An 11472-nucleotide genomic window follows, 5' to 3' on the forward strand; every position below is an offset into this window, starting at 1 on the left:
TCTACTGGAAACATCCTCAAAATATGTCATGACTGCGTGAATGAGGTTTACTGTATCTATTTAAGGAATAAAGAATGCTCTGTTCATAAAACAGGGGTGGGAAGAAAATTATTGTGCTCACAAGACAAAACATTTACAATATGTATTGTTCCCTCAGGATTAAAACCTGAAATCAGAAAACTATCTAACCTTGGTGACATTGCAAGACCTGTAGCTATTCATTTCCAGCCATGGCATTTCTTATGAAAATAACCGTTTTATTTTACAGTGCACAGAATAGAAAACATCAACAGAACACTCATTCAAACCAAGGCAATCAGAGAAATAATCCAGTAAGAATCGTTCTCATTTCAGCAACCCTCCTGTACCATGGATTAAAAGCCATAACATTCCAGGCTAACAGTTTTTTTAATGAGGCTGTAATACATTTGGATGTGCATTCATACAAATATTTTGTGACGTTATCATATAGAGGAGTACATTCATTCAGATACCACTACCACTTAATTCCCATCCATCAGCTCAGGAGTGACAATGGGACAAAATTCATGCAGATATTTTGTAACGTTATCATAGATATAGGTGCACACTTTAATATTTTCTTAAGAACATAAGAAATAGGAGCAGGAGTAGGCCACCTGGCCCCTCGAACTTGCTCCGCCACTTAATAAGATCATGGCTGATCTGATCATGGACTTAGCTCCACTTCCCTGCCCGCTCCCCATAACCCTTTATTGCCTTCTTGCTCAAAAATCTGTCTATCTCGCCTTAAATATATTTAATGACCCAGCCTCCACAGCTCTCTGGAGCAGAGAATTCCATAGATTTACAACCCTCTTGAGAGAAGAAATTCCTCCTCATTTCAGTTTTAAATGGGCGGTCCCTTATTCTGAGACTATGTCCCCTAGTTTTAGTTTCTCCTATGAGTGGAAATATCCTCTCTGCATCCACCTTGTCGAGCCCCCTCATTATCTTATATGTTCCGATATATCTCATTATGTTTCGATAAGATCACCTCTCATATTATCTCATATGTTTCATTATCTCAGTATGTTTCAATAAGATTAACTCTCATTCTTCTGACCAACCTACTCAACCTATCTTCATAGGTCAACCCCCTCATTTCCAGAATCAACCTAGTGAACCTTCTCTCAACTCCAATGCAAGTATATCCGTCCTTAAATACAGAGACCAAAACTGTACGCAGTACTCTAGGTGTGGCCTCACCAATACCCTGTACAGTTGTAGCAGGACTTCTCTACTTTTATACTCCATCCCCCTTGCAATAAAGACCAACATTCCACTTGCCTTCCTGATTACTTGCTGTACCTGCATATTAACTTTTTGTGTTTCATGCACAAGGACCCCCAGATCCCTCTGTACTGCAGCACTTTGCAATTTTTCTCCATTCAATTTATAACTTGTTTTCTATTTTATCTGCCAAATTGGATAACCTCACATTTTACTTGATCTGCCAAATCTTTGCCCACTCACTTAGCCTGTCTATCCCTTTGCAGATTTTGTGTGTCCCCCTCACAATTTGCTTTTCCACCCATCTTTGTATCATCAGCAAACTTGGCTACATTAAACATAGAAACATAGAAAATAGGTGCAGGAGCAGGCCATTCAGCCCTTCTAGCCTGCACCGCCATTCAATGAGTTCATGGCTGAACATGAAACTTCAGTACCCCCTTCCTGCTTTCACGCCATACCCCTTGATCCCCCGAGTAGTAAGGACTTCATCTAACTCCCTTTTGAATATATTTAGTGAATTGGCCTCAACTACTTCCTGTGGTAGAGAATTCCACAGGTTCACCACTCTCTGGGTGAAGAAGTTTCTCCTTATCTCGGTCCTAAATGGCTTACCACTTATCCTTAGACTGTGACCCCTGGTTCTGGACTTCCCCAACATTGGGAACATTCTTCCTGCATCCAACCTGTCCAAACCCGTCAGAATTTTAAACGTTTCTATGAGGTCCCCTCTCACTCTTCTGAACTCCAGTGAATACAAGCCCAGTTGATCCAGTCTTTCTTGATAGGTCAGTCCCACCATCCCGGGAATCAGTCTGGTGAATCTTCGCTGCACTCCCTCAATAGCAAGAATGTCCTTCCTCAAGTTAGGAGACCAAAACTGTACACAATACTCCAGGTGTGGCCTCACCAAGGCCCTGTACAACTGTAGCAACACCTCCCTGCCCCTGTACTCAAATCCCCTCGCTATGAAGGCCAACATGCCATTTGCTTTCTTAACCGCCTGCTGTACCTGCATGCCAACCTTCAATGACTGATGTACCATGACACCCAGGTCTCGTTGCACCTTCCCTTTTCCTAATCTGTCACCATTCAGATAATAGTCTGTCTCTCTGTTTTTACCACCAAAGTGGATAACCTCACATTTATCCACATTATACTTCATCTGCCACGCATTTGCCCACTCACCTAACCTATCCAAGTCACTCTGTAGCCTCATAGCATCCTCCTCGCAGCTCACACTGCCACCCAACTTAGTGTCATCCGCAAATTTGGAGATACTACATTTAATCCCCTCGTCTAAATCATTAATGTACAATGTAAACAGCTGGGGCCCCAGCAGAGAACCCTGCGGTACCCCACTAGTCACTACCAGCCATTCCGAAAAGTACCCATTTACTCCTACTCTTTGCTTCCTGTCTGACAACCAGTTCTCAATCCACGTCAGCACACTACCCCCAATCCCATGTGCTTTAACTTTGCACATTAATCTCCTTGTCGAAAGCCTTCTGAAAGTCCAAATATACCACATCAACGGGTACTCCTTTGTCCACTTTATTGGAAACATCCTCAAAAAATCCCAGAAGATTTGTCAAGCATGATCTCCCTTTCACAAATCCATGCTGACTTGGACCTATCATGTCACCATTTTCCAAATGCGCTGCTATGACATCCTTAATAATTGATTCCATCATTTTACCCACTACTGAGGTCAGGCTGACCGGTCTATAATTCCCTGCTTTCTCTCTCCCTCCTTTTTTAAAAAGTGGGGTTACATTGGCTACCCTCCACTCGATAGGAACTGATCCAGAGTCAATGGAATGTTGGAAAATGACTGTCAATGCATCCGCTATTTCCAAGGCCACCTCCTTAAGTACTCTGGGATGCAGTCCATCAGGCCCTGGGGATTTATCGGCCTTCAATCCCATTAATTTCCCCAACACAATTTCCCGACTAATAAAGATTTCCCTCAGTTCCTCCTCCTTACTAGACCCTCTGACCACTTTTATATCCGGAAGGTTGTTTGTGTCCTCCTTAGTGAATACTGAACCAAAGTACTTGTTCAATTGGTCTGCCATTTCTTTGTTCCCCGTTATGACTTCCCCTGATTCTGACTGCAGGGGACCTACATTTGTCTTTACTAACCTTTTTCTCTTTACATACCTGTAGAAACTTTTGCAATCCGCCTTAATGTTCCCTGCAAGCTTCTTCTCGTACTCCATTTTCCCTGCCCTAATCAAACCCTTTGTCCTCCTCTGATCAGTTCTAAATTTCTCCCAGTCCCCAGGTTCGCTGCTATTTCTGGCCAATTTGTATGCCACTTCCTTGGCTTTAACACTATCCCTGATTTCCCTTGATAGCCACGGTTGAGCCACCTTCCCTTTTTTATTTTTACGCCAGACAGGAATGTACAATTGTTGTAATTCATCCATGCGGTCTCTAAATGTCTGCCATTGCCCATCCACAGTCAACCCCTTAAGTATCATTAGCCAATCTATCTTAGTCAATTCATGCCTCATACCTTCAAAGTTACCCTTCTTTAAGTTCTGGACCATGGTCTCTGAATTAACTGTTTCATTCTCCATCCTAATGCAGAATTCCACCATATTATGGTCACTCTTCCCCAAGGGGCCTCGCACAATGAGATTGCTAATTAATCCTCTCTCATTACACAACACCCAGTCTAAGATGGCCTCCCCCCTAGTTGGTTCCTCGACATATTGGTCTAGAAAACCATCCCTTATGCACTCCAGGAAATCCTCCTCCACCATATTGCTTCCAGTTTGGCTAGCCCAATCTATGTGCATATTAAAGTCACCCATTATAACTGCTGCACCTTTATTGCATGCACTCCTAATTTCCTGTTTGATGCCCTCCCCAACATCACTACTACTGTTTGGAGGTCTGTACACAACTCCCACTATCGATTTTTGCCCTTTAGTGTTCTGCAGCTCTACCCATATAGATTCCACATCATCCAAGCTAATGTCTTTCCTAACTATTGCATTAATCTCCTCTTTAACCAGCAATGCTACCCCACCTCCTTTTCCTTTTATTCTATCCTTCCTGAATGTTGAATACCCCTGGATGTTGAGTTCCCAGCCCTGATCATTACACTCGGTCCCTTCATCCACATCATTAATATAGAGTGTAAATGGTTGAGGACCCAGCACCGATCCCTGCGACACCGCACTAGTCACTGTTTGCTAACTGGAAAATTAACCATTTATCCCGACTCTCTGTTTTCTGTGAGTTAGCCAATCCTCTATCCATGCTAATATATTACCCCCAACCCCATGAACTTTTCTCTTGTGCAGTAACCTTTTATGTGGCACCTTATCAAATGCCTTCCAGAAATCCAAATACACCACATCCACTGGTTCCCCCTTATCTACCCTGCTCATTGCATCCTCAAAGAACTCCAGCAAATTTGTCAAACATGATTTCCCTTTCATAAAACCATGCTGATTCTGCTTGATTGAATTATGCTTTTCCAAATGTCCCGCTATTGCTTCCTTATTAATGAACTTCAACATTTTCCCAACGACAGATGTTAAGCTAACTGGTCTATAGTTTCCTGCTTTTTGTCTGTCTCCTGTTTTAAATAGGGGCGTTACATTTGCGATTTTCCAGTCCGCTGGTACTGCCCCAGAATCCAGGGAATTTTGGTGGAGTACAACCAAAGCATCCATTATCTCTGCAGCCACCTCTCTCAAGATCCTAGGATGTAAGCCATCAGATCCAGGGGACTTGTCCACCTTTAGTCCCATTATTTTACCAAGTACTACTTCATTGGTGATTGTATTAAGTTCCTCTCTCCCTATAGCCCCTTGATTATCCACTATTGGGATATTTTTAGTGTCTTCTACCATGAAGTCCGATACAAAATATTTGTTCAACGTCTCTGCCATTTCCCTGTTCTCCATTATTAATTCCCCAATCTCATCCTCTAGGGGACCAACATTTTCTTTAGTCACTCTTTTCCTTTTTATGTACCTCTAGAAACTCTTACTAACTGTTTTTATATTTCGTGCTAGTTTACTTTCATAATCTATCTTCACTCTCTATCATTTCTTTAGTCGTTCGTTGCTGGTTTTTAAAAGTTTCCCAATTCTCTGGCCTCTAACTAGTCTTGGCCACATTGTATGCCCTTGTTTTCAATTTGATACAATCACTTATTTCCTTAGTTAGCCACAGATGGTTATCCCTTCTCTTAGTCTTTCCTTCTAATTGGGATATATTTTTGTTGCGTGTTATGAATCTCCTTAAATGTCTGCCACTGCTCATCAACCGCCCCTTCTTTAATCTAGTTTCCCAGTCCACTTTAGCCAACTCTGCCCTCACACCTTTGTAGACTCCTTTATTTAAGCTTCGGACATTGGTTTGAGAACCAACTTTCTCACCCTCCAACTGAATTTGAAATTCAATCATGTTATGGTCACTCATTCCTAGAGGATCCTTTACTACAAGATCATTTATTAATCCTGTCTCATCACACAGTACCAGATCTAAGATAGCCTGCTCCCTGGTTGGTTCCACAACGTACTGTTCAAGGAAATTATCCCAGATACACTCTATGAACTCTTCCTCAAGGCTAACCTGGCCAATTTGCTTTGTCCAATCAATATGAAGATTAAAATCGCCTATGATTTATTGCCATTCCTTTATTACAAGCCTCCATTATTTCTTGATTTATACTCCGTCCAACAGTGTAATTACTGTTAGAGGGCCTATAGACTACGCCCACCAGTGACTTTTCCCCCTTATTCCTTATCTCCACCCAAACTCATTCAACATCTTGATCTTCTGAGCCAATATCATTTCTCACTAATGCACTGATCTCATTCTTTATCAACAGTGTTACCCCACCTCCTTTTCCTTTCTGTCCATCCTTCCAAATTGTCAAATACCCCTGAATATTTAGTTCCAAGTCCTGGTCACCTTGCAACCACATCTCTGTAATGGCTATCAGATCATACCCATTTGCATCTATTTGTGCCGTCAACTCATCTATTTTGTTACGAATGCTACGTGAACAATGTATGATGAAGATATTGTTCATGTTTATTCCAATTTACACGGAACTAAATCTTGCCAAAGTGCACTGTATAAGTATTTATTATATATGTAGTTTTTGCCTCCTCTATGTCTTGTTCCATTTCCTCCTTCATCCAGAAATATAAAGCGTTCTGGGCAGTGCATTTCACCACACACAATTAGTGGCAATGATTGGTTCACAAGAAGCTTATTTTCTGGGGTAGGACTTATCATGACATTTTCTCAGTATTCTCCACTGCTGCAGTCTTCTCCAATCAAAGAAATGGGTTAATATATCTGTTAAAACAGCACACAGACAAATTTCCCACAAATGCATTAACATGTTCATTATTAGCATTGCATAGCACAATTTCACCCCAAATGTGTTTTATTACATTCACCATAAACCTCATATTTTAGTATTTTTTAGTATTACAAAAGGTAAAGGGTGAACTAATAACATGTTGTTTGCTTTTGTTGTATTTCTAGGTTATTTCTACTGAAATCTATGCAAATATTACTCCACAAAGGTATGTATGTTCAATATAAGTGCTGCTGATGCTGTCAATTTTTGCCACTGTATGCTTAGCTGAATTTCACCCAAATGGAAATAATATTTCATGCATCAAAAATAATAGTGGTCATGCAGTCTCCATGATGGAATTAGTATTAAGTGTAAAATTACCAAGAATTATGCTTCCAATTGTTCAATCTCAGATTGAGCAGGAGAATCGGGTTAGTGTTAGCTTGGCTCAGTGATTGTCCTCTCAGCTGTGAGTTAAAAGGTCATGAGTTCAAGCCGCGCTCCAGGACTTGAGCGCATAATCTGGGCTGATCCTTCAGTGCAGTACTGAGGAATGCTGCATTGTTGGAGATGCCGGGGCCAAAATACAGGCATGCCAGAAACGTGGCGCACGTACGATTTCTTACCTGTTTTTACCGCCGCATGGGAAGAGGTTGCCTCCTGATCGATATTCAGGTCTTTGTCGGTTTTTTTCGTCATAATGGGGGCAGAAGTCACTCAGCGGCGGAGCGGTGGTGACATCAGTGCACGTGTGCTTCGCCACGTCGCCCCCCTCATTTAAAGTGGAATCGGCGATTCTGTAGCTTGAGCCACTGGGCCACCAGGGAGGGTCGCAGCTGGGCCAGTGGCCTGGCACCCAAGATGGGGATGCCAGGCTGCTTGTTGGTGGCCTGGCCGAACCCGGGACAATAATTGGCCAGCCGATCGGGAAGTTGGCCGTCAAAAATAAAAACATGGCAGCCGCAGCAGTGCACCCTCCCCTTGAAGGGCCACCGTGCTGCCGTACCGCACACACACAGAACAAGGTGCACCAACAGAAAAAGCTGTCGGGAGCACCACGTGGCGGAGCAAAGATTTTTGCAGGTAAGTTTGGAGGGGTGGGGGGGGGGGGGGAGTGGGATGGAGGTGCGGGAGATCTTTGCTTTGATGACGCACTTGCGGTGGTCGGCCGCAGCAGGGCAGAAGTGTGGACAGGCTGAAAAATCCCCACGGTGAATTTGGGTCATGGCGGCCAATAGACTGCAACGCAGCAGCCACTCGATTCCGCCACATGACCGCTGCAAAACAGAGATAATGGGCCTTACGCTGAATTTTGGCACCGCCATCTTTTGCTGAGACTTTAAACCATGCTTCTATCAGGCTGCTTAGGTGCTTGTGAAAGATCCCATGGCACTTTTTCAAAGTAGAGCAGGGACTTCTCCTCGTGTCAACCAACATCACCAAGAAACAAATTGACTGGCCTTTCATCTGTTTGTGAGACCGTAGTGTGCAGATTGCCTGCCGTATTTGTCTATCAAATAACAGTGACTACACTTCAAAAGTGACTAATTACCTGTGAAGTGCATTGGGTTGTTCTGTTCCACACAAGAGATTATTAGCAAAATTAAAACACAAAGAATTGGAGGCAACCTTGGGACATGAGTTGAAAATTGGTTGGAAGGTAGAAGACAGAGACTAGAGATAAAGGGATTGTTTTCAGATTGGCAGGATGTAGTGCTCCCCAGGAATCTGTATTGGGGCCTCAGCTTTCCAGTATATTTATCAATGACTTGGATGAAGGAATATAGGGGCCGATATTGCCCTTTTAAATAAGAGCTGTGACCACCTCAAAGAGGCAGCCATGGGTCGGTAAGGACTCAGTCAGCGCAGAGGGGCCGCCATTTTGTAAATTGCCCTCCTTTATTTTTGGAGCAGTGTACGGGACCGCCCTGCCCGTTTACCCACCATATCGGGCAAGCGCCTTACCGAATGGCAGCAACCCGCTTTCCGACCCCTGCGGGAAATTGCCCCACAGGAAATTGCCCCACAGGAGTGGTGCCACCACCGGTCTGTGCCACTGACAACTTTTCCTAGTGGGGAGCTGTCTGTGGCTGGATGGTACAGCCACCCTTAAAGGGGAAGCCGTGCTGCCGGCGACTCCATTTTATTTTTGCTTGTCGGCCGACTGCCAGGTCGGGCCAACAAGTATGCCCACGAGTTTGGCTGAGCCGCCAACAGGCAGCCTAGCACCAACTCTTGGGTGCCAAGCCGCTGACCCGGCCCAAACCCTCGCTGGTGGCCCAGTATTTGCCACTAAAGTAGCTGCAGAGTGTGCAGCGGCCCTCCCCTTTAACTGAAGGGGAGGGACGTTGTGACGGGTCAGCATGATGCGGCATCCGCGTCGCGCTGACATCATCAGCGATGCACTGACATCATCAGCGTGACGCCGATGACTTGGAGCGATGGCCGTTCCAACCCACTCCCACTTCCGCCCTACTGATGACAGCTGCTCCAACCTGCTCGCACTTCCACCCCTCTCCCAACACTAACACCGCTCCAACTGGAAACAAAGTGTTGAATATCGCCTGATTGTCCACCCCATGCATTGGGGCGGATGGAACACTTAAAAATTGGTAGGTGTGCCGCCCTTTCAGGTGGAGGGCAGTTTCAGCGCAGAGAGTTGTATATCCAAGTTTGCAGACAACACTAAATTAGGAGACACAGTAATTAGCTTTGATGCAAGCTAGTAGTTACAAAGGGGCATAGACGGATGGCAAATGGAGTTCAATGTGGGCATGTGTGAGTTCATCCACTTTGGATCCAAGAAAGACAAATTAGAGTATTTTCTAAATGGTGTTAAACTGTGGAGGATCAAACATGTTTGGCGGTCTTTGTACACAAGTCACTATAAAAGCTAGTGAGGAGGCACAAAAAGCAATCAAAAAGGCTAATTCTCTTTATCTCAAGGGGACTGAAATATAAATGGGCAGAAGTAATGCTTCAGTGGTAGGGATGGACAATAAATGCTGACCTTGCCAGCGATGCCCACATCCCAGGAACGAATAATAAAAAGTAGTATAGAGCCTTAGTCAGACCCCACCTGGAGTATTGCATTCAGTTTTGAGCACTGCACCTCGGGAAGGATATATTGGCCTTGGAGGCGCTGCAGTGCAGATTCATCAGAATGATGCCGGGGGTTTAAAGGCTCAAATTATGAGGACAGTTGCACAAACTTGCCGTGTTTTCCCTTGAATATAGAAGTTTGAGGGATGATCTAATCGAGGTGTTTAAAATTATAAAAAGGTTTAGAAGGGATAGAATCTATGTCCTGGGGAATCCAGATCAAGAGAGCATAATCTTTAGAAATGTGAATGCAAGTATATATATATATTAAATATAGGTGTGTAGTTGGTTACTGCTTTGTGATTTTTATTGACTTTGCACAGACATTTGTTTTTCAAATGCGTGACATCAGCGATGCAAGGCAAAGTGCCATCGTAACCTGTCTATTGCTATATCTTCTGAGTCATCAGTGGGGCTCCGTGATTGCGCTTAAGTTGTTTTAAAAATGTCTATATAGCATGTATACCTGCCACAGGAATATTGCTGGTTATCAGCATTTGTTTTGAAGCCTACTGACGAATGTATGAATGATGTGGCTAAGCCAGCGAAGCTGTGCTTTGTTCAGTGTCACTTCATTGCCGACTCTACTGGCCCTGGACTTCCTTGCTGTTGATTTTGTCTTGACATTTAATACACAATATCAATCATAAATAACACATGGAACTTGTCAGGTTCCTTGATGTGCAGCTTGTATTCCTTACCTGTGTATAAAAAAGTTGACTTCACTATTGGATCATAAACCCTTCAGCTTGGTCTTAAAGGTGAACCCATGCAAGTATATAATTGCTATACTCCCAGATTATTTGTATAAAAAGCAGTGAAAATTATACAATGCATCTTTAAAATTATATTATAAGAGGCTAAAAGTCTTCTTTGTCTTTTAGGCCACATGCTTCAACAGAAAATCATGCACCTCATGCAGCCTATACACCAAAGCATCAAAATCCTGCTGTACCTCCTAGACCTACCGTGCCTCCTAGACCTACCGGGCCTCCTAGATCTACCGGGCCTCCTAGATCTACCGGGCCTCCTAGACCTACTGCCCCCCCCACAGTCTAGGTTCAGTCCAACACAATGAACACAAATTGCCTTATCTGTGACATTACTGATTAGATATGTACCTCAGAAAAGCATAAAACAAAAAAAGTACCTTGTTTCCTTATATAATCATTATTTATAATTATCCCTGTTAAGAAGTGGATAGACTAACATGTTTTTAGTAACCTTACTCAGTGCAGGTAAAGCTTCAATGATGGTACTAAAGCACTGCACTATGGCTGGTTTTACATTAGGCTCTGAATGAGTCTCAAAGCTAAAGTCTCAGGAATATTGTTTTTTTTATAAATAGGACTGGGCAGACAAAACTGAAATTGTTAATAGCAGACTTTACAACTCATGTTTGCCTGATTTTCACATGTAAAATAAGCATTAAACCTCTAAATTTTGGATTGCGAACAGCCGGAAGTGCACCATATTGGCTTGGGCAACTTTTAGTCATCCAAGGTACCTACCAGAAATAAGGTAGGCTCTTTAAATATACAAATAGGCGTGCTAAGTCAGATTTAGGACCCTGACTACAAAATTCCAATACAAATGGGCAGAACTTACACCACGCATGCTCCACCTAGTTATATTAGGTGCTGAATGGCCTAACCAACGATCCATGAAAAGAACCGCTGGAGGCCACTCAAGAAAAACACAAGTTTTCAGTTTTTATTTTTGTGGGACTGGGAAAAGCAAGGGTACTACTCTTGGGCACCAAAAAAACTGTGGGCCAC

The 11472-nt window shown here is 43.3% G+C and overlaps 1 protein-coding gene across 1 annotated transcript in view; it reads left to right on the top strand.

Annotated features, from left to right (window-relative positions):
- adam9b (ADAM metallopeptidase domain 9b) overlaps positions 1-10767 on the top strand; it is a 146927-nt gene extending 136160 nt beyond the window's left edge. Inside the window, exons 21-23 of the mRNA XM_070873997.1 lie at positions 269-332; positions 6778-6818; positions 10579-10767. Coding sequence (XP_070730098.1) covers positions 269-332; positions 6778-6818; positions 10579-10753 — 280 coding nt within the window. The 3' untranslated portion in view covers positions 10754-10767. The remainder of the gene's footprint in view (positions 1-268; positions 333-6777; positions 6819-10578) is intronic.
- The last annotated feature ends 705 nt before the right edge of the window (positions 10768-11472 follow it).

The sequence above is a fragment of the Pristiophorus japonicus genome, chromosome 3 (genome assembly GCF_044704955.1).
Source record: "Pristiophorus japonicus isolate sPriJap1 chromosome 3, sPriJap1.hap1, whole genome shotgun sequence".
In the NCBI taxonomy this organism is placed as follows: domain Eukaryota; kingdom Metazoa; phylum Chordata; class Chondrichthyes; family Pristiophoridae; genus Pristiophorus; species Pristiophorus japonicus.